Genomic DNA, 27,856 nt, shown 5'->3' on the forward strand with positions numbered 1-27,856 from the left:
GTGTAAAAGAGGGATCAGAGGTGTAGTTGAGTGGTAGAGCGCTTGCGCAGCATGTGTGAGTTTGACATATAGCACTAAAAACATATTAACCCTGTAGAAAGTGGAATGGGGAGTTAGCTCAGTCAGTAGGGTGCTTGCCTAGGATGTAACTCAGTCAGTAGGGTGCGTGCCTAGGGTGTGGCTCGGTCCTTTGTTCAATCCCCAACATCCCATAAACCAAGTGTGGTGGCACATTCCTGTAATCTGAGCACTCAGAAGTGGAATCAGAAGTTCATGGTCACCCTTGGCTGTATTGTAAGTTCTAGGTCGGCTGGGATATTTGAAACACTGTCAAAACAACCTTAGAAACAAGCCCTGTCCTTCCCTTCCTTCCTTGTCCGAGCATGTGTTGAGCACCTGCTGTTTCCTGCTCTTCCTATTTGTTGAGAATCTATTATATGCCAGGAGCAGTACTTTTTCCAGGAATACAAAGACAAGCAAGGCTTCTGACCTGAAGGAATCATGGTCTTTAATAGCACTTCTCAGGCTGTGTTGTGTAGACACAGCAAGATCCTGTGGGGATCTTGCTAAAACAAAGTTTCCACCCAAGGGGTCATCAGTTGATGGTGGTGGTTTTGCGTTTTTTTTTGTGGCACTCCAGGACAAAGCTGACATCACTGGTCACTTTGAGAACCACCAGCCTAGAACATTGTTGTCTGTGATACCTGAACTGTTGCTTATATCTCTGGACCTGTGGTCCCCAGAGTTGGGTGTGGTGGTGCAATGCTCATAATTTCAGTACTCAGGAGACTGAGGCAGAAGGATTTCCACCAGTTGGAGACCAAGCTGGGCACCACAGTGAGTTCAGAGTCAGCCTGGGCTATGTAAGGGGACTGTCTCAAAAAGCCAAAACAAGTAACAACACTAACAATAACTACAGCATCAAAAACAAAATAAAACAAACCCCTGTGGTTTCCTGATTGTTAGCTGTGTGACTTCCTCATAGGAAGATGAATCACAGTAGTGTGTGTGTGTGTGTGTGTGTGTGTGTGTGTGTGTGGTGTGTGTGTGGTGTGTGTGTATGACCTTGAACTCAGGCTCCTCCTGCTTAGCCCCATGAATGCTGAGATCACAGGCATGTGCTACCATATCCAGTAAGCCAAGCATTATTCACAAGAGAAGTAGAATTAGGATCTTCAGCATTCAAAGAATGCCAGAGTTGGGAGAGAACTTGAACTCACTTCCTGGTAGGACATAGAGGCTGAGGAAGATGGAAGGTTTCCCCCAGGCCAGCTGGTCAGATGATGGAAGAGGGTCACATGATCTGAGTTCGTACCACAGCTCATGTGACTGTGGTTGCCCCCACCTTTCAAAACCTGATCGTTGCTTAGCTGTCTGGAAAATCCTGTGTTGTTTCTTTGAACTCCGTGGTTGTCAAGGTAAACATGGTTAGCCCCCATGACCATCAGAATCGTTCTAAGTCAGTGGGAGGAGGGAAGATAAAGAGGCCTACGGGCTTGGAAGCTTTGCTGGGGCTTGAGTCTCAACTGTGTAGTAAGGAATGGAAGCTTAGTTCTTCTGTGTTGGAAGGTGATAGGTCCCCTTCATTACACAATGAGTGGAGGATCACATGGAGGCATTTAACAGACACCCAGCCTGGTGCATGTGACTCCTACCAGTAACCCCCATGAGACCCAGCTTCTTCATTCATAGCAGAAACAACCTGGGCATCCTTCTCCAAAAGGAGAACTAGATTTAGGCTGAAACAAGCCCTGGGAAGGACTTGCTTACAGAAGTGCCAGACAGACAGACAACCCATGGCTGACCTCTCAGAGTGTCTTGTCTTGGGAAACTGCTCAGAGCTGGGGCCAGCTACCTTCTTGTTACACTGTGCGGGGCAAGGCTTTCCGGTCAATTTGATGACTAACTGTGGTATCTATGGGCACAAAGCTTGAACTGGTGATGGGGTCGGGGCTGGGTGCCACTCTTTTGTTTTCAAAAGTCTCAAAGTAAACTTGGCCTGAAAACGATGTAAAAGTAACTGCCCCACCCCAGCTTTCCATCCTCGATCCCACAGCAATCCTTCTTCTTGCCACCTGGAACGCTGCAGGGGCCGGACTCTAGGAAGCCAGGTTGAAGCCCTACTGCGGCTGGAAGGGAGCTGGGTCTGTGAGTGACGAGGGCTGGGTCCTTCTGGACCACCTGCTCCTCCTGACCTAGGTTTCTGTCTTAGGAAGCCCACACATTCCCCCTGTAAGGCCAGTCTCAAGAGCCCACAAAAGAGAGAAGACAATGTTTTCGCAACGGAGTAGGACAAACAGTCCTGGGAGCCCTGCTCCTTTCTCCCCAAGCCAGCTTGCTACGTCAAACCACGTGCTCTCTCCCAGAGCCCCCCTCCTCATCTTCCCTCTCCTTTCTTGGCCGCTCCATCCAGCTCAGCTGATGGGATGAGGCAGCGTCTCCTGGAGTCATCTTTTCACCCTGTGCTAGAGTGAGGATGCTCTACTTGGCATGGTTCCTGCCATCTTGGGATGAGGAGAAACTGAACAGGGTTATTGCGTGTGTGCAAATCAGGCTCACCTTCTTCCAAAGAAATAGAACATGATTGCAAGTCCCTGCTGTCCCCAGGCTCCAGCCACCTGCCTGTGCAAGAAGTCTGACTCCTAGCCAGCCTATCACATCTCTTTCCCCACTCTGGACCTGGCTCACACCAGGGTCAGAATCTACACCTTGTCTCCCCCACCCCATCTGACTGCTCCTCTGTCTGGAAAAATCTTCCCTTGTTTTATTTGAAGAGCAGAAGTGTTCCTTTCTCTCCCTTGGTGATGAGAAAACATTCTGTGAACTTGGCATCATCTGCACTTCTAAGAGACCTTCCTTTCTGTAATCTGACCCTATCAGGCTGTTGCATAACCTCCCCACTGGGACACAGATCTCTCGGCATCTTGGGCCTCCTGTCCAGTTGTGGGAATAAAGAGAAGGTGGGGGGGAAGGTCAGAGATGCCGCGTGCAAGTTGATAGCGTTTGGTAGCGGCTGGGGCTGGCTAGGACAGGGCTTGCGGTAAGAACTCCGTGGAAGTTGAAGTCTGTCTTTTTCCAGCCTTTGGACACTGGCTGGGTAGAATGTTCCTGTCATCACACTTCAGGCCACCTCAGGCCAGCCGCAGTTCTGGGTCCCACTGAAGCCTGGCTTCTCTGTGCTTTTAGGAAACTAGTAGTCTGTGGGTATTCTTGGCAAGGGTGTGTATTTATATTTAGGAAGGAAGCTTGCTTCTCCCGAAGGTTATATAGGATGTCCTTCAGTGGACTTTTCCAGGATTTCACATGGAAATGCCAGTGTAGGAGAAGCAAGTCAGATAGAGGAGTGTACACACACAGCTGTCGGCTGCAGGCAGAGATCTGGCAAACTGGCCTTGTCCATGCCGCTCAAAATTATTTCAGAAGGAGACTGTCAGCTATCCTGGCCCCTCGGAGGACTGCTGCGTTCGTGTACCAGGCACCAGGCAGGGCCCCTGGTGATGTTTTCCATGAGTCTTTTGGTCACCCACATCTGTGGCGGGTGCTGGGTCCAAGTACCTCACTTTGAACTTCATATTCATGATCTTATGTCACTGTTCCCACAGCCCTGTGAGGGAAGGACAGCCACTTTCCACTTCATGGCTGAGAGATGGAGATTGAGGGAGGTTATGAATTCTGCCCAAGACTGTCTGGTTAAAGGAGTGGTTCTGGAGTTAGGACCTGGATCTGCTGGGTTCTGAAGGTGTCCTTCCTTCCAGTCCCCCTGTTCATACTTCTCAAACTCTGCTTCTCAGACCATTGCTGGCATTAGAATCCTCCATTTGATTTTCTGGGGAAAGACCCAGGAATCGAAATTTTTGGGAAAAAAAAACTTTTATATTTCAAGTGTGTGTGTGTGTGTGTGTGTGTGTGTGTGTGTGTGTGTGTGTGTGTGTGCATGCATATGCCTGTAGTACTATGGTGCACAGGTAGAAGTCATAACTTGCTGGAGGCAGTTCTTGCCTTCCACCATATGGGGATTGAACTCAGGTCCTTAGACTTGGCTGCAAACGCCTTTAGCCATTGAGCCAGCTCTCCAGCCTCTGTGTGGAAATCTTTTGAGCTGGCACAGCACATGTGTGTCAGTGTCAACCTTCAGGAGTTGGTTCTTTCCTTCCACCATGTGGGTCCCAGGGATAGGACTCAGGCCATCAGGATTGTGGGCATGCACCCCTAACCACTGAGCCACCTCCCTGGTTCAGGAATCCAATTGTCCATGAGCTCCTGTCTGGCGATGCTCTTGTATAAAGGGGTTGGCACACCTCTCGCCGAGCGGCTTCCCTCTCTGACTCAGTGAGACATGGCACTTGGGCCCTTTGCCGAGAAAGCCTGCTTGTTGCTATTTCCAGGCGTAGGCAGCGGGGTGGGGGGTGGGTGCAGGGGGTGGTGTTGGTCGGCTTGCCCCTGGCGTGATACATCGCGGAATGCCACTTCACTTCTGAGGCCAGGGAGGAAAGAACAAGAAAGCAAATTTATGAATCATGGTTCTGTTTATGTTTTGGTTGCTGAGGCTAAATATTTATTGCTTTAAGTAAGAGGTTCTGCTTTAATTAGAGTCGTAACTAACCACAAATGCATCGACATGCATCGTCGGGGCCGTAGACAAGCATCTCTGGACAGGAAGCCAAATACAGCTCAGACTTTTAATGTACCAGGGCCATGGATCAAAGTGGGAAAGCTTACCGAAATGAACAAATAGCTTTGCAAATCGAAAAGTATGTAGAAGTTTAAGCTAGGGACTTGGCTGTTTTTCTTGCTGTGACTTCTCGGGTGATATCTGTGATGCTATGGTAGAAGGGGTAAAGTGTGGTCAGCTGAAAGCCTGTGATTAAAAAGCACACAGGTTGGGGAGACGGCTCGGGTAGCAAGGTGCTTGCCTTGCAAACAAAGACCTGGGTGATCTCTAGAACGCTGTGTGTGATGCTTCACGCTTGGAATCCCAGCGCTCGGGAGGCAGAGACAAGTGGACCCCTGAAGCTTGTTGCCCCTCCATGTTACCTAATAACTGAGTTCCAGGTCAAGCGAGAGACCCTGTCTCAGGTTGACAGGGTCCGAGGAAGGTACCCAAGGTTGACCTTTAGCTGCTAATCACCTCTTAAAGACTTTATGATTGAGCCCGTGGGGAGGCAGAGGGAGGTCATATGACCTGGGTCTTCAAACCTAAGGAGTTGGCTGCTGTGTGGTTAAAACAAAGGCTGTTCTGGGAGAATCGGAGGTCTTCTGGCATTCTCTTCCACCATTTCTAAGCTGGGCATGTGGCTACTGGATGGGGTGTGGGAACCAGAAAGCCAGCCAGCTCTTCCAGAAGCGGTAGGGAAGTGTGAGGCTATGACTCACTCAGAACACGGAGGCCTCTGGGCATGAGGAGCAGGTGCAAGGGGCTGATGCAGAACACGGTGCCCCCTCTTCCACATGGTCAAGCCAGCTGACTGGTCACAGATCACGTGCCAGGGTGGCCCTGTCCTGGAAACCACAACAGAGAGAGGAAGATGTCTCAAAGAGTGGAGGGTTTGCAGACAGAGGCAAAGCCTGGACGGTGACCGTACCTTCTGACTCCCGGAAGATTAAATTAGGTAAGCAGAGTGAAGTCCCAGCTAGGGCTTCCGCTCTTCCTGACCATAATCTTAGGCCAATCAAAGCCAGCAGCTCAGCCTCCTGTGCTTCTGCCACAGCCTAACAGTCTTAGCTTCCTGACAATTCCCAGGTCCCCAGGGTGATCAGGAAACGGTCCAGGTGTTACTAATTAGTCGGATGTGCAAAGGGGAGAAATGGGTCATAGGTCAAGTCTACTGAAGGATTAATTAAATTTTTTTTTTTTTTTTTTGAGAAAGTGTTTCACTCTGTAGCCCAGTCTGGCCTGGAATCCACCATTCCCAGGCTGGCCTCAAACTAGAAGTGATCCCCATGTCTCAGAATCCCAAATGCTAGGCTTACAGGCACGGTCCATTGTGCCTGGTATATTCTCTCTCCTTTATTTTGAAATTACATCTTCTAAACGAGAGACGGCTGCTTAGCTTCCGTGGGCTTCAGAAAACAAACCAAAACCAAAAGTTGATCTCTGGCCTCGCGCCCATACTTGAGTACGGGCACCTATACCCCCACACCCACCCCGCCACATGAACACTGACATACAGACACAAAAGAGCACACAAGCTGCATTTGACTTCGAAGGGTGTTGTGTCTGACTCTGTCTAGCCTGGGAATGAGTCCTGTCCACGTTATGTTACTGGGAGAGCTTTATATATAAATAATTGATGTGCCACCTCCCCATCCCCCCACACCCCCGTCAGGCCAGCTAATCACGGCCTCTAGGGGAAGGGTTTCACCATGGTGTTTTTACCCGCCTGTGACTCTGACATACGTTCAGGATGAGGACTGCTATACTAGAAGATTTCATCGGTGAGGGTCCTGACTGTGTAACTGGATCTGGATTTTCTAACTACTTAAACTAAGCCAGGGCTGGTGGCACATTCCTGTTATCCGAGCCACTCAGGAAGCTGAGGCAGGAGATTTGACAAATTGAGGGTAGCCTGGGCAGCATAGTGAATTCAAGGCTAGTCCAGGCAGTTTTGTGAGACCTTGTTTCAAAAATAAAAATTAAAAGAAGGGGTAGAGGCTGCAGATATAGCTCAAACTCAGTGGTAGAACATTTCCCTAGCATAGGGAAGGCCCCGAATTCAGACCTCAGTCCTGGAAATATTGCTTAATCTCTTTGAGCTTTTCCCTTTTTTTCCATAGAAAAAATGGGGATCACAGTGTGTAGTGCAAAAGATTTTCATACAAGGGCTGGTGGGATGGCTCAACAGACAAAGATGTTTGCAGCCAAGCCTAAACACTTAGCTTGATCCCCAGGACACACATGGTTTAAAAATAGAACCAACTCCCAAAAGTGGTCCTTTGACCTCCACATGCATACCTTGGTGTGAGCATACACACATACACCCACACAAATACATGTGCAAAAATTGTCATCCAAATTCAATGAAATAATGTAGGAAAGCACTTAGCCACATGCTTATGAAACTTAGTTTGTTACTAGGTAAAGGCTCCATTAATAGACAATGTTATTGTCCGCATGTTATTATTAACTTGTAATGAGGAATAAGATAGCTGCCTAGAGGCAGTTATTCTGGACTCTGTCCTTGCTAGTACAGATAAACCACAAAAAACCAGTCTGATAAGCACACATGGCTGACAATTGCATCCCACCCCTCGGAAGGCCAAAGGAAGATGCTGGGGAGACCTTTCTCCACTCCTAGCAGGGCTGGTGAGAAACTGGGGTTTGGAGCAGAGTTATGTCCGTGTTGTGGGTGGTAAATATTTAGTTTTGTAAGTGTTTGCCCAAACACAGGATTCAAGCTAAGTCCCTTTGCAAACAAGGACTGTGGAACTGGCATCCCATACATGGCTGGAATAAGTGATCATGACTCTCAGGTAAAATTAGAACCTCAGGTGCAGCTGGATTAGCTGAGCACCCCCACCCACACGGTCATGGTGAGGGGCCTCTCTGGGCCAATCCTCTCTCCCAGTTGCTGCACTTTGCACGTGGGTTGTCCTCTGTGTTGACAGACACGTTTACTGCTGGCACAGTTCCTTCTAAGCCCTCCAGCTTCTGACCCTTTGCTGAAAGATGACGGGCATGATGAGTGTTTCCACTGAGAAACCCCTGGAGAAGGTCAGCCACCCTCAGAAGAGCTGCCCACGGGATCCCCGCAAACAGGTGTCCCTTTGTTTACCACAGAGCTGAGCAACAGCTCCTGCCTTCTGGTTGGAGATAATGATTTACTTCTTGGATCCAGCGCCTTGGCCTTGTTTGAGCATCTGGCCTCAAAGGTTAAGTAGGGCCCTTTGAATGTCATGCATCATGGGCTGTAAATAAAAGGGCCCCATCTTTCCACCCACTCATACCAAAAGTGTCCGTGCAAATGCTCCTTCCAGGGCTGGAAAGACCCGCAGATTCCCCAGCACGTGTCTGTGCTCAGACTCTTTCCTGTTTGGCCTTAAGCTAAGCGTGCCGTGCGTCCTGAACCCACGTGGAAACACGTTCTGTGTTCTGCCCCAGTTCTGGGTTTTCTAGTCCACGTGCGTGGATAATTGGAATGGCCTTGTCCTTTGTGCGTTTTGGGGAGAGAAGACTTTGGTGGAAAGTGTGCACTGGAGGAATACTGGATGAGATCAAAGAACTTTTCAGTCTGTAGGGACTGAATTTAGTTGGTTTCTCGAGCGCAACACATTAAATGTAAACAGCCCATAGGGTAGGAGCTCTTTTGTGTACCGTTTCTTCTCTCAGCACTTGGGGGACTCCAGAGCTCCTTGTGTGCTGGTCCCAGGAATTTGGAGCACTTCCGGGCTGGTGCACTGAGCCAGGGACATCAAAGGTTCTGTTTGTGGCCGCCGTGAGAGTACAGAGGGAGGAAGCCTTCATCTTGGTCGCCTTGCCTCCCCACCCATGATTGCTTTTATTATTTACACCAGCCAAACTTGGGGAAGTTGCATGACCACAGTGTGTGTGAGCCACATACAGCATTTGCCTTGGAAGAACTTCTTACACGCGAACCTTGTGGAATCCCTGGCCTCTGGCTCAACTGGGGATGAGGGTGGGGTGTGTGTGTGTGTGTGTAGGAGTGGCGGAGTCCGTCATGGTTAATTCAGCGCAGCATGTGTATTCAGGATGTTTTCTTAAAACATGACCTCATCTCTTCCAGCCCACGGGCTGTCATTATATTGGTGGTCACTTTTGACTTGGCTACAAAAATAATGCCTCCCATTACTAATGTGAAAGTTCATAGATTGCACACAGGATATTCTTACCTCCCCCCAAGAGGCAAGCACTCGGAAAGATGACCGATACCGCCTCATCAGAACGACTCATTAATTCGAGGAAAAACAAAGCAAAACAAAATAAATCCATACGAGATCAGTCAGGCACTGGGTAGATTGAACATCCGAGGAAGCCCCCTCTTCCAAAGAATTGTAGTTTTTAATTTCATTATCTTTTGGTACTGGAGATTAAACCGAGGGCTCCATTCGTACGGGGTAGATGTGAACAACTTGGAGGGGTCTGTTCTCTCTCTCTTTTCATGAGACAGGCACGTAATCAACTGAGGCACAAATTCATTTATTCCACAAAGATTCTTTAAGCACCTAGGATGTCTTGAGTCTCACAGTGCAGGGAGAGACACATGAGAAGTAAAGAATAAAACAGTTTAAAGTGGGGATGTCACGAGAGGAATTGATAAAATTAACAGAGGGCTCTGTTTATGTATGTTAAGTCCGGTGAAATCAAAGCATGTATTGAAAGCTCTTAACAGTTGGGGGACTGGGTAGTAATTTTTTTTTTTTTAAAGAAAGTCATTTCTTTGTTGAAATACTGGACACTCCTAGAGAGGAACTGTTCTCCCACAGGCCAGCTCTTAGCTGAAGAAGAAGGTCGGAGTCACTGATGTTCATGAAGCAACTGCTTCTTCTTCTCACAGGCGGAAGTGCAGCCAAGCAGACCACCTGGGAAGGGGGCCATCGTGTCCCAGCACTGGCTTACTGGCCTGGCAGAGTCCCAGCCAATGTCACGAGCACTGCCTTGTTAAGGTAGGAGATCTGAATGACCTTTGGCTGTGGGGGTTCGGAGACGGAGTTGATGTGGACACACGGGAGGCTGGAGATCTCGGCAAACTCATTGCTCTTTGGTTACCTGCACCAGCCAGGAAGTCTACATATGCCCGAGCTCTGACGGCAGCAGCGTGGATGTGCCTATAAAGCAATTCCATATGGCAAAGGCGGCTGCAGAGGTCCTGAACTCCCCCGCCCCGGGTGGGGGGGGGACAATACTTGAGTAAACAAGGGACCTTGCTGGTCCCTAACCCTCGGCATTGTGTATTACAGAGAAGAGCAGGCAAAAAATGGCAGCCAGAGTGAAGTGCCAGGAAACTCTCATTATTCCTCCCTGGCATTAGGGTAGATGTCCTAGGTGTCTGGGAGAAACCTGCCCATCACTGGTGATCAAATGGCCCTAAGAAAGAAGTACAGACTTCTGAATGCCCTGGAGGCCAGGAAACAGACAGATGGCCCCAGTGGACGAAGAGGGAAAGAATCCTTAGATGAGGATGTCATCCAGCCTTGGGCAATGCAGCCTCCAGTGGCAGAGTCTCTAGGAACATCTCTTGTCAGGAGCACTGTATATACGACATCTCTCCCAGGTGTTAAAGCAAATAGACAAGGCTGGTTTCTTGGCAGAAAATCTGGCTGTGATGATCTCTGAAAATGTTGCCATGGGAACTAAGGAACCCTGACTTATAGCTGGTACCCCTCACTAAGTCATTTAAAAAGTATTTGTTTATTTATATATTTAGGGTATGTGTGCATGTGGGGTGTGTGTGTGTGTGTGTTATATATGCATGCGTGTAGAGAGGCCAGAGGTCATCACTGGAATTGTTTTTCTGTAACCATCCACCTTGTGTTTTGTTCTATGACATTATTTAATTTTTAAGGTTTGCATGTGTGAGAGTCCTCTGTCTACATACATTTTATGTTTGCCATCTACATACGGTGTTGTGGAGGCCAGAAGATGACATCATATTTCCTGGAACTTGAGTTATGGACAGTTGTGACCCATTGTGTGGGTGCTGGGAACCAAATACAGGTCCTCACCTTTCTCTTTAAGACAGAGTCTCACTATAATCTGGGGTTTCAGTGATTTGGTTAGGCTACCTGGCCAGCACGCCCCAGGGACACTTCTGTCTTTGCCTTAACCCATCACTGAGATGACAGTACATGCTGCCATACCCAACTTTCTACATGGGTCCTGGGGATCGAACCCGGGTCTTCACGCTTGTGTGGCAAGCACTTTACCAACTGTACTATCTCCCAAGCCCAACTCCTTGCTAATTCAGATGGGTCATTCCCGTCTGGTTCTACCCTGTATTCACCAACACAGCAGAGGCACCACCGAAGTTCTTACTCATGTGCTCGGGACAATACTGTTTGCCTGGTTGAGAGGTTCTTTGGCACCAACCTGATAGGCTCTGGCAGGAGAACAGTGCCAGCCAGAGGAAAGCAGACATTACCAGCACCCTCCAACATCTCCAGACCCAGCGGAGAGGAAGGGCTGAAACCGAAGCCAAGGGCAGGAGGGGTGGGCAGTTCTGACAGCCACAGAAATGGGCGAGTAGGCATCACCCCTGCCAGCCCTCAGATCCCTCAGGGGCTGTGGGTCATCCCTGTGCTATCAGGAGAGGGCATTGTGCAGTTTGAGGGTACCAGAAGGCGTGACAACAACCACACTGTTTGGAATCCATGATGTCAGGCTGGCTGGACGAAGGCCAGGAGGTCTGCTTTTATAGATGTGGCTTGGGTGGACCCAGGTTGCTTATCAAGGGGTGGGGGCGAGTGCTGGGCTGCCCATGTGCAAATAGCTCCATAGACTCTTCAAGGCTTGGCTTTTCCCTGCTGAAGCATAAGCAGTGGCCTCTTATCTGAGGATTGCTTTTGTACCTGCCTTCAGCGATGGCACCACAATAAGCTATTGTCTCATTGATAGTCAGACAATGACCGAGGGCATAGTTGGGTGACTAAAGAGAGTTCTTGGTGTAGAGAGCATTTTCCTGAGGGCCTTTTTATCAAAAGAAAGTTAGTAGAGCATGTCAGCCCCTCTTGGGATGTTTTTGGTGTGAAGTTAGTCTGAATGGCAGCCAGGGTTTCTTTTCTCCTCTTCTTCTTCCATGTCAATCCACGCAGGGGACTGGGTGGGGCTTCTTACTGCCTTTTTCCTGGGGCCCCCTCATGTTAGGACACAGGGGAACATGATTTTGATCCATGTTCTAGAACGGAGTGCACTTCATTTCGTGGTAGCCCCAGCTTGTTACCCATGTTAGTACTTTATGCTTGGAGGAGAGGGGCCTTCTACAGCATCGGTAACTTCTTTGTGGCCAGAGTTCCTTCAGCTTCTATTCAAATGCCCCAAGAAATTAGGGCATCTTAAAGTAGTCAAGTTAATGTACATACTGTCATAAAGACAGAAGTTTTAAAAAGAGCATCTTGGGAGATATGTGTGGGAAGTACCAAGATGGCGTTGCTTGCAGAGGTGCCCGCTGCTAAGCCTGGTGAACTGAGTTCCATCCCGGTTCTCACAAGGTGGTAAGAGAGAGCTGACTCCTGGAAGTTGTCTTCTGACCTCCACATGTGCACGCAGCACCGGTGTGCCCCCCCCCCCCCCGCCATGCACACAATAAACAAACAGACATAATAAAATTCAATTTAAAAAGAATATGCTGGGGGGAGGGGTGCTGGAGAGATGGCTCAGAGGTTAAGAGCATTGGCTGCTCTTCCAGTGTGGTCCTGAGTTCAATTCCCAGCCACCACATGGCTGCTCACAGCCATCTATAGTGGGATCTGATGCCCTCTTCTGGCATAAGATTGTACATGCAGACAGAGCACTCATACACATTAAAAAAAAGGAAGGAAGGAAGGAAGGAAGGAAGGAAGGAAGGAAGGAAGGAAGGAAGAGAAAGAAAGAAAGAAAGAAAGAAAGAAAGAAAGAAAGAAAGAAAGAAAGAAAGAAAGAAAGAAAGAAAGAAAGAAAGAAAGAAGAGAGAATGGGCTGGAGGCATTTAGCATGAAGCTCATTGGCTATTTTTTAGAGAAACCCAGTGTTAATAGTTGGATGTATGCCTCACTGGTATAAAATTATTTAAGAAAGATCTTGCACATGACTGCCCCTCAAAGCCTGAAACCACGATCACCAAATAGAGACAACCCATTATTTAACAAACTTTTTATTGCTGGTTCCAACTATGGGTGAAACATTGCTCTGGATATTAGGGAAGTAGTCATGAACAAATCAGCTTGGAAGGTATTGATTTTGAGAGGTCAACTTACCTTCAGAAGAATGGCTTTGTGGACAAAGTCGAAAAGTTGTGATAATTTTACCCTACAATTCTAGTGAAGTACTTCTCAAACTTAACATTGTGTATATTTTGAGCCAGATAATTCTTTGCTCAAAATGGGGGGTGGGGTCTGTCCTATGTGTGGTGGGATGTTTAGCAGAATGCCAGGCCTCTTCCTGGTAACTGTTTGTGATAACCAAAGTATCTCCAGGCAGTACCACATGTCCCCTGGAAGGACAAAAAAACAAAAACAAAAACAAAAACAAAAACAAACAAACAAAAAAACCCAAAACACTAGTTGAGAACCACAACTTAAGTAAAATTTCTCTTAGTCTTATGGAATAAAGTGAAGGTTCTGCTCTGTGCCTGAGATGAACATCTCCATCCCTGTTCTGGATGGAGGACCACACCTGGTTCTGTGCCTGAGATGGGCATCTCCATTCCTGTTCTGGATGAGGACCACACCTGGTTCTGTGCCTGAGATGGGCATCACCATCCCTGTTCTGGATGGAGGACCACACCTGGCTCTGTGCCTGAGATGGGCATCTCCATCCCTGTTCTGGATGGAGGACCACTCCTGTCAAGAACAGGGGCAAGCAGGAGTTGGCTGGACTGATAAGAAGTTCTTGCAACAATCTCATTGGGAAATCGGCTGGAGCTGCAGAGAAGGCCCAAGCTACCCCAGGGGCCCTGCTGATACTAGTAAGACAGTGGTTCCAAGGAAGAAGGGAAGCTCAGCTGATTCCGTCTTGTCTGCAGGCTTAGAATTGGGTCCAGATGCAGAAGCTGTGAAGTCCTTGTCCACAGCATGTCCTGTGGTCTGTATGATACATCCTGGGTGGTACCCAGCCATGCGTCCCCTCTCAAGGCCATCTGCTCTGACCTGGGTCTGGCAGTGGTGAGGGTTTAGGGAGATGGGCCAAGGTCTCTCTCCTGCCCCCTGAGATGCTGTCCAAAAGAGACACTTGTCATTTGTTGATATCCTCTGATGCTCTAGGACCCCGGCTTTCTCTGAAGTAGGTGCTTTTGGGGCCAGGCTTGCCTCTAAGAGAGACTCAAGAGTGGGGAGATCCTGGGATGAGCTGCCAGTCAAATGTGAACACAGGCTAGCCCCCGAAGCCTCTGCAGGGTGACTAAGTCCAGGAAGGGGTGGAGACCCAGCTTTTTCAGGGATAATGAGAGGGAATAACAATGCTGAAAGAAAATTACAATTAAATGCTAAAAAAGAGCCTGTTTCTGTGTCCTAGGGGACGGTTCACCCTCCACTGGAGGTGGTTCTGTTCTCATCTCTTCTATTCTTGGCGCCTTTCCGTACTTGCCTCCTTCACTCCCGGGGAGAGAGGAGATGAGAGTGACTCCTTTATCCTGGTCCAAGTGTCCCCAGGCCTTCCCTGACACCCCGCTTCTCTGTTTCCATCTTTGGGTCAGATTTCCCCCAGTTCAGTTGCCCTCAGCTTCTAGGGAACCCTCCTTCCTGCCCTCTCTCAGTTCCCACCCACCCTACCTTGGAGCCCAGGGCTATTCTACCAGAAGAACCCCCCCCCCCCCGTGTGACCCTTCAGCTCCCTCCCTGCTGGCATAGCTTGGGGTCCAGCAGACAGAGCCCTTCCGTACCCTCATCATCACCACCCAGTCTCTACTCCCTTTGATACCTCCCTTGGATAAGAACACCAACTGGTCCTAGCTACTTGGGAGGAGCGAGAACAGTTGCTTGAACTTAGAAATCCAAAGCAGCCTGGACAACACAGAGAGAGATCTTATCTTAAAATCAATGTACAGGAACACATGTCTCTCTGTGAACAAGCTTCTGAGAAATATGAAAAAGAAAATAGTTTTGTCACGATGGAAGAATGTGAAAGGTGTCACCCTGCCTGCTCCCAGGCTAGCCCTTTGCTCAGTGTGCAAAGCTGTCTGTCTCAGCCCTCTCCTTTCACGAGTGGGCACTGCCTTCCTTTCTGACTATCAGAGGGTCTATGGAAGTGTTGCTTTGGGGGGGGGGGGCAGAAACCCACGTATACACCAGGCCCATGAAGCACAGTGTCAGAGCCCAAGAAATGTTTACATGCTGCAGCTCAGTTGGTAGAGTGCTTGCCTAGCATGCACAAAGCCCAGGGTTTGATCCCCAACACTGCATACACAGGATGTGGAAACACATGCCTGTAACCCCAGCACTCTAGAGGTCAGCCTTGGACACATGGCGGTCTTGTCTTAAAAAAAGAAAAATTACTCGGGGCTAGGGAAATTTCTGGGTGGGTAGGAATATTTATACAGCACAGGACCTGAGTTTGAGCCCCCAGAACCCACATAAAAACCCTGAAATAGCCGAATGCACGCCTATAACCCCAATGTTCTAGGGTATGGAGATAGCAGGTATCCCTGAGGCTTGTTGGCTGCCAGCCCATCTCCAGATTCAGCAACAGACCCTGTCTCAAGCCAATAAGGTGGAGAGTGACAGAGCAGGACACATGACATCCTCTTCTGCATCCTGGTGCATGTGCCGAATGCACACCTGCACATAAATGTACATATACACATGTCCACTCTCGCACACACGTGCAAAACAAAGAAGAAAGGAAAAGAAAAATACTTTGAAGTGGAATAAAATGGTTTGTATCTGTTTGTCTTTATAGCAATAGTTGTAAAATGTCATTTCTTTCTTTTTTTAGACTTTTTAAAATTCTGTGTAGGGGGGGCGGGGTTTGTGCACCTGAGTGCAGGTGCTCACAGAGGCTGGAGTTACAGGAAATTGTGGGCTGCCTGATGTGGGTGCTGGGAATCGAACTTAGACCCTCTGCAGGAACTAAGCCACCTTTCTAGCCCGTCTTTTGTAATAGAGGAAGAAACCCATGAAAGCCAAAATGCCCACCCAGGTCTGACAGGAAACCGAGCACCAGAATGAACATGCTGGACGTGCAGCATTGGGTTTGGCAGGTTTGGAGTTCAATTTTTTTTTTGTTTTTTCTATTTCTTCAAGATTTCAAAGACTTCCAGAACCTGTTTCTTGGATTAAGACTGAGATCTGGAGGGCCACCAGCAGCCTCAGTAAGACAGACCTGGCCTCCAGGTTCACACACAGGAAAGCCCAGTCTTGGGTCTGTGTGTTCCAGGGAGCATTCACTCGCCCACTGCCAATCTCGGGGCTGGGCTTCTGCCGTTCTTAGATGAACGACTTTCTGACAGCCCAGGCATGCCCAGGCTGGACTGGGCTACCTTCAGCAGTGTGAGTCACCAGACCTGTTGAAGAAGTTTTCTTTGTGGGTGAAAGTTCTCTTTGAGTTCTGGGTAGACTAGAAACCTCCGAAGGACATGCCAGACACACTGGGATTCCTTGCGTGTTAGATTTAGATTAGTGCTGTGTAGTCAGGATGCCAAACCTCATGATACAGAGGAGGAAAAAGACAGAAAAAAAGAAAGTGTGTAATTCATTCTGAAAGTTTAATTCAGAGTCTGTGTCCCTGGCTTGCTGGTTTGACCTGTCTGTGACGCTGATGTCTCTTAAGATGAAAAAGAAAGCCTACAGTCCACTTCAAATTTATGTGAGTGTATGTGTGTGTGAGCATATGTAAATGTATGAGTGTGTGTTTGTGAGTGTATATGTATAAGTGTGTGTGAGTATATGTGTGTGAGCATATGTTTGAGTGTATGAGTGTGTGTGAGAGAGTGTATGTGTGTGAGAGCATATGTGAGTGTATGAGTGTGTATGTAGCATGAATCTTAAAGGGTCTTATTAATAAAATCAAACCTGAGCCAGGTATGGGGGTGAACACTAAGCCACAGCTAACCTCACCTGGCCAACTTCTCAGCTGATCTTGTTTCCTCAGACTGCAAACCTCTGTGTCCTCATCCCAATGGCTCTCAGCTGAACTGCTGCTCAAAAGCCTGAAAGCTTAACCAGCCACATGCTTCTAGTTTCTGGTCTTCACGCCTTATATACCTTATATACCTTTCTGCTTTCTACCACCACTCCCTGGGATTAAAGGCGTGAGTCACCATGCCTGTCTGTATCCTTGAACACATGGATTTCTGCCTCTGGAATGCTAGGATTAAAGGCGTGTGCTACCACTGCCTATCCTAAGTATTTAGTGGCTTTTCTGTTCTCTGACCCCAGATAGGTTTATTAGGGTACACAATATTTTGGGGAACACAATACCACCACATGTTTATGTGTGTTTGTGAGTATATTATGTATAAGTGTGTGTGAGAGTATGTGTGTGAGCATATGTTTGAGTGTATGAGTGTATGTGTGTGTGTGTGAGTATGTGTGTGAGCATGTGAGTGTATGAGTGTGTGTGTTTGTGAGTGTATGTGTGTGAGTGTGTTGAGTGTATGTGTGTGTGAGCATATGAGTGTATGAGTGTGTTTGTGAGTTTATAAGTGTGTGTGAGTGTGTGTGAGCATATGTGTGAGTGTATGTGTGTGTGAGTGAGTGTGTGTGTGTGAGCATATGTGAGTGTATGAGTATTTGTGAGTGTATGTGTATAAGTGTGTGTGAGTGTGTGTGTGAGAGCACATGTGTGAGTATATGAGTGTGTGTGTAAGTGTGTGTGTGAGTGAGAGCATATGTGCGTGTATGAGTGTGTGTGTGTGTCTGTGTGTGTGCACGTGCGCACGTGCGTGTGTGCGTGTGCACATGTGTATGGAGGCCAGAGGACAACTTCCGCTGTTGTTCCTCAGGCACTGGCCTGAAACTCATCACTTAGGCTGGACTGAGTGGCCAGTGAGACCCAGGGATCCACCCATCTCCACCTCCCCAGTGCTAGGGAGATCCTGCTGCCCTGATTTTTGTAACATGGGTTCTGGGAACTAAACACAGGTCTTCACACTTGCAAGGCAAGCACTTTAAAGGCTGAGCTATTTCCCCAGTCCACTTCAAAATCTAATGTGTGTGTGTGTGTGTGTGTGTGTGTGTGTGTGTGTGTGTGTGTGTGTGTTGGTCAAGAGCATTTGCTGAGCAATCAGTAAGTCTGGGCTTTAGATCCCAGCACCCCCATAACAAGCTGGATGCCCCACGAATGCCGATAACCCCAGCTCCAAGACGGGCAGGATGAGACAGTGAGGGGAATCAGTAGGGCATCCTGGCTTCCAGACTAGCAGAGAAAACACAAGCCCAGGTTCAGGGAGAGACACTGCCTCAAAGGAATAGATAGATAGTGATAGAGGAGGACATTCATCACACTTTACATACAGGTGTGTAGGCACCTCCACACAGGTGTGCAAACCCCCACACAGGTGTTCATATGCACACAAATTAAAACTATCTACTGTAGATTGTAGATCCTGTTTTTCTTGCCTATGGGTTTGATACTGATCTCTCTTAGTGGTGTGTGTGTGTGTGTGTGTGTGTGTGAGAGAGAGAGAGAGAGAGAGAGAGAGAGAGAGAGAGAGAGAGAGAGAGAGAGAGAAGAGAGAGAGAGAAAGAAAGAGAGAGCATGAGCTCTAACAAACAGCCCTAAACCATCTCAGACTTTTCAGACCACACTATAGACCTCTTTGCTTCCTGGTCTGTGGCAGGAACCTTGGACTCTGCTCAGGTTTCCAGACTGTTCTGTACTCTGTTGAGTGCTGACTCTGCATGCCTTGACTGCGCACCAGTGTGGGATGCCAGTTCCCGGTGTGCCTATCTCAAGAAATAAGCCACCAGTTTTGTGAACTGTGAAGGCTGCGGGCAAATAGAAACACTTTGTCCCACAGTCAACGAGAGCGATTCCGCCGCAGGTCATAGGCAGAGCCCTGGAGAGGAGAAGCAGGTGGGCAGATTGGAGATGCCACATGCATGGTGGGTCTTCTCTGTAGCCTCCGTGGAAGGCAGAGAGCCACTTCCTAGAACTTAGAGTGGATAAATTGATAAGACATGGCCCTGAGAGCTTTCCCATCCCTGATCCTGAGTTTTGATGCTGTCCCAGCCTCTAGGTACCAGGACCTCTTTTCTGGGAAAGTCTAACCCATGACAGAATTCATGTTGGCCCAGCCCCCTGGTTCTGGCAAATCCCATTGGCTCTCTCAATTCCCCTGACTCTTCTACAAGCTGCTCTGTTGAAAGGGCAGCCCCTCTGCTTTCTTTGATGACCCACCCCCACCTCCTGATGTGAGCACAGTAGGCTTTTTCCGAGATATGCAGTGTGATAAAGTTCCACATGACTTAAAAAAAATTCACATGACACAAACCTGTAATCTTAGCCCTCATAAAGTAGAGGCAAGAGGGTCAGGAGTTCAAGGCTGGTCTGGGTATATGAACCACCGTCTTAACAAACAAACAAAACAGAAAGGAATAAAATCACATTAACAAGACCACCAGTTAAAATAGTGGGTGGGGCTGGGACGATGGCTCAGGGGCTACAACTCTTGCTGGGTTCGGATCCCCAGCACCCATGTCCAAGCTGGACATCAAGGCACATCCGGAACTCCAGTGCTGGAAGGAAAAGGATCCTGGAGCCTCACTGGCCAGTCAAGCTGAAATATCAAGAGAGTCTGTCTCAGAAACCAAATGTTGAATGATAGAGGAAGACATTTGATGTTAACCTCTGACCTCACACATGTACATGCGGGCAAGCATACACACATGCGTGTACTGCATGCACACAAGAATTTGAATTCTACTTGTTTGTTTATTTATTTATATTTTATGTGCATTGGCGTTTTGCCTGCATGTATGCCTGTGTGAGGGCATCAGATCACCTGGAATTGGAGTTACAGACAGTTGTGAACTGCCATGTGGATGTTGGAAATTGAACCCAGGTCCTCTGGAAGGACAGTCCGTTCTCTTAACTTCTAAGTCATCTCTTCAGCCCCTAAATTTGAATTCTTAAAATAATGAATATTAACAGTAGTTACCATCAAATGATAGACTAGTTATGTGTTGTTTTCATTTTGTATTTCTGTATGTTCTAAGTTTTTTTTTCTCATAAAGCATTCACTATTTTGTCATGAGCAAAAAAAAAAAAAAAAGAGTTAAAGCCAAGTCCTAGAAGTGGAGTATTTCACAGGTCGTAACTAAAATTTCACATACTTCAGCTAAAGACGAAATATTCCTGTGAGAGACTCAGGCAATGAAAAATGAAGCGTGTGTTTTCTTGCAGACACCTGCCACCCTGCCACACACTACTCCTGATAAGGTAGCAGCCAACTCTTAGTCCTTGGGTTCAAAGGTGTGACCCTGTAGTGATTATAAGAAAAACAGCCGGCAAGTGCCAGGCTCCTCCTGTGTCTTTTCCCTGAGTGTTGGACCCACACTTCCCCCCTATGAAGCAGCTACTGTTAGTAAACCACACATTTTATGGAATAGGAAACTACAGAATTGGAAGTTAGATGGGTGGTTAAGCTGACTTTGAGTCTGTGCCACACCTGGCTGTCACCTGCCTCTTGTAGCTGAAATTCAGGTAGAACCCCAAAGAGTAACAGACAACGTGGGCTGTAGGAGAGGCTGTCAGCTTGTGCTCTGGGCTGCTTCGGGTGGGGTTTGATCACAGGAGAGCCAGGGAGAGTTGGAGGAGTTGAGGCAAACTGTGTCTTCTTCTTCCTGCAGCGTGCTGGATGTCTTCCCCACGGCGATAGCCCTGGCAGGAGCCAGCTTGCCGCCAAACCGGAACTTCGACGGCCTTGATGCCTCTGAGGTGCTCTTTGGCAGGTCACAGGCGGGGCACAGGGTAAGTTGGGGAAGCTTGTGTCTGGACTGTGTCTCTCATCTCACACCCCCTACCTTGATACAAATGACCACCTCAGAAGGTGCATGTCAATGGCTGGTGCAAACTCTTTGCAAAAATTCCCAGGGATGAATTTCAGAGACGAACTGCCTCCAATAATTCAGTTTGCTAATCCAGATTTGTATTTATATTTATCATTTTGGTTTAGTGTAGAATTATAGAGAGTCCTTATTATCTCTAAGGCTTAATTTTCTTTTTCTGCATGCATTGAATTTTCTGACATAACTTGGATACTCGGCACATTTTTGTTGGACAACATGCCTGTGCAGTTCTAGGCTCAGCTAGAATGGAAGCTCTCTGGGGGCAAGAGTCCCATCTGTTGGGTCTAGATTTCAGTATTCATGTAACTAACATCATCTGTACCCAGCCAGCATCCTGTGCATGCAAAATGGATAAACAAATAATGAATGAATGAATGAGTGAGTGAATGAATGGAAGTCAGCAAGGTCTCTACGTTCCCACCATTTCCCGCACTCTGGGAAGGCTCAACACACACTTTGCATCCTGTTGTTTTGTTGTTGTTTACTTGTTTACTTTTGAAAGACCCCCTTGTAACAGGCTGACCTGGAACTTGCAATCCTTCTGCCTCAGTCTTTGTGTGCTGGGACTACAGGACTGTGCCACCATAGTTATCTGCCTGTTCTTGAATTAACAGCCCCTGGCAGTGACTCTGGGCTTCTACTTTCCAGGATCCCATCCTTGCTTTCCCCTCCTCAAAGTGCTCTGAGGCACCAAATAGTAGCCTGGAAATGTCTGTCCTGATAGGCTTTTCCTGTCATATCTGTGTGTCTTCCATTTACTAAAAGGAAGTGAAAGTGTGGGGAGAGGTGGGGGGCTGGAGGAGCTTGGAGACCCCTGAGTAAGGTCCAGTGAGCACCAGCAAACCAGGTGGAAATCCATGCTTCAAAGGGTCTATTTATGTCTTTGAGGGGGGTCACATGGGAGTGGTTCACATGTGCTTGTGGGCGCTGAGGTACCTTCCCACGTCAACCAGAACCCGGGTCTTGAGTGGACCACCACACTTCTGCACACATTGATGAAGTTCTTAGCGATTGGCAGATTAGACCTGAGCAGTCCTCTGAAGGAGTCTGGGGTCACTCTTGAATGTCTGCCTCTGTAGAGCAGCAGTCTCCGGGCCTGGCCCTCTGGAACAGCACAATACAGGAAGACGGTTTCCGCCTTAAGCCGGAAGTACTGTGTGACCTTAGCAGCATTAGCCGAGACTTCCGTGGAGAGGTGCTCCTGAGTGTCTATGGCCATGGCTACTATTAGAATAATTGGGATCACCAGGAAGTGATCTTCTTGATGTGGTCAGGCTACCTGTGGACGCCAACTCCTTCTCGTGCTTGCTACTATTCCCAGACAGAGCTGTGTCTTCCTTTAGCATCAGATTTGTGCCTTCTCACTGCGTTAGGTCCAGGAACCAAGAGGGAGAAACACGTACAAGTCTTGACACCATCAAGGGACCTACATTGTATTGGTAACTAGCCCAAAGGGGGCTTGTTTGTTTTCTTATCACACCTATGACCTAGCAGTAGGTAGCAGCCTACTGCCTACAGGGAGCTTCTGATGGTATCTTGACGTGGGTCCAGTGCCCAGACTCCCAGGGCACCAGCTTCTTCCAGTGTGCATGTAGACACTCTAGAGAAGACCACTTTGGAATGTAAGAACAGGGCTAGTTGATGGCCATGAATTTGGTTTTTTTTTTTCCTGGTCAGCTTAAACTGTTGAAATGAAGAGAATAAATTGTCTTGGATTTGTAATAGTTTTAGAGGAGGCCAGCAGATCAAAGCAAATGATTTTGTATATATCCACCCATCCATCCACCCACTCATCCATCCACTCATCCATCCATCCATCCATCCATCCATCCATCCATCCATCCACCCATCTATCCATCTATCCATCCATCCATCCATCCACCCATCCATCATCCATATACATAGTATGTACCTCTAAAAATATTTATTTTATGTACATCATGTGTGCCTGAGTTTATGTGGGTGCACTACTTGTATACAGTGCCCACAGTCATCAGAAGAAGACATCAGATCCCCTGTAAGTGGAGTTACAGACAGTTGTGAGCCTCAATATGGGTGCTGGGAACCAAACCCAGGTCCTCTGCAATAGCAGGAATTGTTCTTAACCACTGGGCCATCTGTCCAGCCCCTTGTACCTCTTAATAAATGCAATTTGTGTCCACTCACAGCTCTGGCCTCCATTTAGAAGGATTCTAATATGGGCTGGTTTAGAAAACCATTCCAGTTTCTAGAAGCCCAAAGAACTTCCTAGACAGTCAGCTCAAAACATTACACAGATGTGTCTCAGCGGTTGGCTTCTCTGCATTTCGAGGGTAGCCCAGAGCTGAAGAGAGAAACAGTGTAGACATATCCTCTCATTTAGCAGGGCCATGGAATGAGAGGCATAAGGCAAACAGTGGCTGCTAGTTTTCATACCCATGACCTCATGACCTACCTCATTCCCTCTAGGAAGGTCGTCTCTGTAATGTTCCGAATCCACAGTAGCTGACAGCTGGCTGCATGCTCTGCATATTTAACCCTTTGCCTCCGACACTGATGGGTCTGTGAATAGGCAGGGAGAGCAACCAAAAGAGTGGGCCGAGAGCCTGAGAGGGGAGGGGTACACATTTCAGAACCTAGTGACCCACTTTCTAGTGTCCTGACTCCAAGATGGAAGCTGGAGGTGGTGGTGTCATGAGTGATCAAGTCACATCTTTCATGACCAGGTCCAAATATTGTCAATTAAGGGAAAGTTTCCTCCATACCTCTGCATCTATGTAGTCCACTCCAGTATAGGCCAGCTGTGGGCTATAAATAGTTGGGCACACCCAGAAGCCATACATCGAGGAAATGTGGACACCCATCAGTTCTCTTAGGGAGGCCCCTAGTGGCGAAATGTGTCACCGAGAGTGACATGCAGATGATTGACATACCCCTGCTTTTGGAGACTTGAAGCTGTGTACACCCGGGCCTGATGGGGTGCAGGAGAACACCCCAGGAGATAATACTGTGCAGGGTGACACTCGCATGCTTAACAAAACAACAAAAACGTAGCAAAGCAGAGCAGCACACACGAAAGAAAAGGAACCAAGAAGTCTGTACAGGTTTCAAAAGATAAAGTCAGTTGGCTTTGAACTGTGGAACAGACGTCTGGAGAGGAAATATTTTCAGCCATGATGGCGTGTAAGCTTACAATCTTCTTCCTATGTTGATGTAAACAAGAAAGCCGTCAACAGTCAGCTCCAAGTGGGGTGGCTTATATGAGTGTCTCAAAATCCACCCCCATCTCTAAGAATAGGCCATTTCAGTTTTGTTTCTTAGGTTTTGGAAGTTTTGGCTAGTGCTACTTATACCTTTTGAATGTGGCAGCCTCTCCTTCGGGAGGTTCTGTTACTGAGCTCCAAATGATACCATGGTTTGAAGAGACCGACCTTGACTGTGTCTTCTGGGGACCATCACAGATGGTCCATGTCCCGTGTCTGTCCATGGTGTCATGTCCCATGTCCCTCCTGCCCCCCCCCCCAAGGAAACAAAGCAGTGTCCTGCCGTGACAGGCGTGGCTTTCTGGGGATGGAAGAAGTGAGGTTTTCAGTAATGACTTTGTTTCTTCTTTGGAGGAAGCCTGCTGGGGGTGTTTGTAGGGTTGATGGGGGGGGGAGCAGCAGGTGTTGGGGAGCCCTGCCCAGGGCAGCATTCTCTCAGGGTATTGAAACTCGGGAGAGGGGGGGCAGCTGTTTCCCTCTCAAACAGATGTTTCTCATTATTTTTTCCCCAAGCCCCACGGAAACTTTGAATCATGTAAGTGCCTTCCCAGCAATATATATGGACATGATTCATACCAGGGCAGTCTCATGCCTCCAGCCCAAACCCACCAACCTACCAATGATGCTGGCCTTTTATTTCCTACCAAGTCCTTCCCTTGGGACCTCTGAATTAGGTGTTTCCGCTCTTCAGGGTAATTCTTCCATGTCTGACTGAATCAGGAAAGATTTCCTCAGCAGTACAGTAGGACTGAGTCATAGGTGTCTGTGTTCAGGCTAGGCTTGGGGTGGGGCCATAGCTCAGGGCAGAGTGTGTGCCTAGTCTGTGTGGGGGCCTGGGTTCGATCCCCAGTACTGTAATAAAAGGTCCAGAGGTGGAAACTGTTCTTATGCCATTCTTGCCGAAGAGAGTTAGAAAGGCAACCTGAGGCTGAAGGAGCCAGGACTTCATCATAAGCCCTGGGATATTTGTAAGCCATCTTTATGTCCAGGCTGCCTTCTGCACCTAAGTGGTGGCTGCAGATGGGACTCCTGGGTGTATGACCCAAGTAGCTATAAGAAGTTCCTCTTAGAGAAGGGCACTGAGGGGTGTTTAAAGTGCTGTTGTGGCTGTGTTAGAATTTTTAATTTGTGAAATTAAAAAGCACCGGCCCCCGGCACTCAGAACCCTGAAGATTACAGCGCTGGCATTGGGCCTGTGAGATCTTTCAGCTGCACAGCGTTGTAGACCATCCCTCCTAAGCACCTAGCTTGACAGTGAGTATTTAGGGGTATGGGTAGGGGCATGGGGGATGGAGCAGACCATGACATGATTTCCTTTCATGTGTACGTAGGTATATATGTAGTATGTGTCTTGGGGAGGCAGATGTGCCACATCTGCCTGTGGAGGTCAGAGGACAGCTTTTGAGAGTCGGTTCCGACCTTCCACTTTGCCGAGATGAGGTCTCTCTCGCTGGTCCTGTTGCTACGCTGTGTCATACTCAAGCAGAGTTGGTCCTCGAACTTCTGGCCGATTCTCTCTCTGCTTCCCATCTTGCAGAAGGAGCACTGAGATTACAGATATGCACCACTGCGTCTGGCTTTTTATTTGGGTTCCTGGGATCGAGCTCAGGCCATCAGACGTGTGTATCAAACACATTTTCCTGTGGCGCCATCTTGCTGGCCTAGCCTGGTTCTCTTAGACACAGCTACCGTCTCTTCCTCAGGTCCTATTCCATCCCAACAGTGGGGCCGCTGGAGAGTATGGAGCCCTGCAGACTGTTCGCCTGGACCATCACAAGGCCTTCTACATTACTGGTAAGTCGAGGCTCTCACCCTACCTCCCATGTGCACACCTTAGGGGTGCCCTGTGAGAGGGGGTACGGCTGTCTTTTTTGAGGAGCTTACAGCATGCTCCTCTGACAGCCGACTGAACCTGAGTTTGGCAGGAGGACCCATCAAAATGGAAACAAGGCTCAGGGCTCTGGCCTGTTTTTCACCTCCTTTCACCCAGAGAACAGTTTGCTCCAAGTTAGGCTTTAGATGCCACTTTGGCTGCTGATGAAATAGGAACTCAGAGACCCCCAAAAGTGTCATTTGCTTGGCAATAAACTGTTTCGGAAGGTAGACGCTCAACGTCTACACAGCAGACTGAGGACGACGTTTCCCTGCTCCTTGGTCCACTCAATGACTGCCCTGTGTGTCTATTTTAGAAATGTCACCTGGGGCTGGTGAGGTGGCTTAGTGGGTGTTCCAGTCTGCTTTCTACTGCTGTGACGAGAACCATGACCAAAAGCAGCATGGGGAGGAAAGGGTTTATTTGCTTTCCACATCCTAGGTCACAGTTCATCGCAGAGGGAAGTCAGGACAGGAACTCAAGGCAGGAACTGAGGCAGAGGACATGGAGATTGTTGTTTATTGGCTTACTCTCTGGGCCCTGCTCAGTTTGCTCCCTTATACCTCCCAGGACCACCTGCCAGGGGTGGCACCACCCCCAATGGGATGGGTCCTCACATGGCAGTCCTTAATCAAGAAAATGCCCTGCAGATTGGCCAACAGGCCAGTCTTATGGAGGTATTTTTTCTTTCTTTTTTCCAATTGAGGTTCCCTCTTTCCCAATGAGGGGACTTTTTCTTTTCCAAACTTCAGTTTGTGTCAAATTGACATCCACGGTGGGTAAAGGTACTTGCTTCCAAGCCCGCCGACATGAGTTTGATCCCAGGCATCCACACGGTGGAAGGAAAGAGCCATTCTTTAGGTTGTGGCGTGGATACATACAAACACACACATACCACACATCACACATACCACACATCACACATACCACATATATACACACATACACACACCACACATACACACACCACACATACACACACCACACATCACACACACACACACACACACCACATCACACATACATACACACACATACCACACACATACACACACCACACATCACACATACATACACACACACACCACATCACACATACATACACATACATATACATACACACACACACCACATACATAACACATACACATATATTCACACACACACACACACACACACACACACACACACCCTCCCCCCCACATCCATGCATACGCATAGGCATGTATGCACACAGGTGCACACAAATAATATTTAAAAAAAATTAAACTCTTTATGGTCTTGAAATGGTTGTCCCAGTATTTTTCATTTAGTTGGAGCTCTAACATTTTGAAGTTAATCAGAGAAAAACAAAACAAAATAAAAATAGATGAGAAACTCTGGCTAAAACTCGATGGAGATTTCAGTTTGATTTAGTTATTTCATGTTGGAGATTTTCAAAGAACTATATCATTTAAAAAAAAGAAACACAGAATTTATTTTCTGAGTGTAAAATGTGGTTGCAAAACCAGAACAAGCCCTTTGAGTTCACAGCTCCAGGGATCTTAGAAATGCTTCAAGAATCTTTGGTTCCTAAACCTCAGACAAAATAGTCAGATCTTTGCTATGGTCTCAGAGGGACAGTGCAGGATCAGAATCCTTACATTACATTATCTAAGAGGCACGGGCCCTCCAGGCTGAACTGACCTCATGCAGAGAGAACCCTGCCAGACAGCCCTTGGCACCATGGACTGGAATCGTAAACCTTGCCACGAAGTAACAGGGCTGTGTAAAGTGATCCCAATCAGAGAGGAATGACAGCCCAGACTGAAGGAGAGCCAGGGATGGGGCCACTGAGAGAGAGCTCCACACATCTGAGGGAAACTGCTAACAGGGTGAGATGCTGCCATGTTCTGGGTCCTCCCCACACTTTTTAAAAATTTGTATCCTGATTACTTAAAACTGCATTTGGGAAAGGCAGGTGAATGGGCATCTACTCCATTAGGATGGAGAACACTATGTTCCACGATGGGGAAGTGATGTTGGGCCATGAACTCGGAGTGGCCTTGGAGGATAACCAGTCTTTTGGTGTTCAGCCTAGAACTGG

General features: G+C 48.0%; 1 protein-coding gene across 4 annotated transcripts in view; it reads left to right on the forward strand.

Annotated features, from left to right (window-relative positions):
• Arsg (arylsulfatase G) overlaps positions 1 to 27,856 on the forward strand; it is an 82,008-nt gene that overhangs the window by 48,760 nt on the left and 5,392 nt on the right. For all 4 annotated transcript variants that reach the window (XM_006970467.4, XM_042283027.2, XM_042283028.2 and 1 more), the window contains 3 exons: positions 9,513 to 9,621; positions 20,437 to 20,557; positions 25,601 to 25,691. In XM_006970467.4, coding sequence (XP_006970529.1) covers positions 9,513 to 9,621; positions 20,437 to 20,557; positions 25,601 to 25,691 — 321 coding nt within the window. The remainder of the gene's footprint in view (positions 1 to 9,512; positions 9,622 to 20,436; positions 20,558 to 25,600; positions 25,692 to 27,856) is intronic.

Source organism: Peromyscus maniculatus, chromosome 8, assembly GCF_049852395.1.
Source record: "Peromyscus maniculatus bairdii isolate BWxNUB_F1_BW_parent chromosome 8, HU_Pman_BW_mat_3.1, whole genome shotgun sequence".
NCBI classification, from domain to species: domain Eukaryota; kingdom Metazoa; phylum Chordata; class Mammalia; order Rodentia; family Cricetidae; genus Peromyscus; species Peromyscus maniculatus.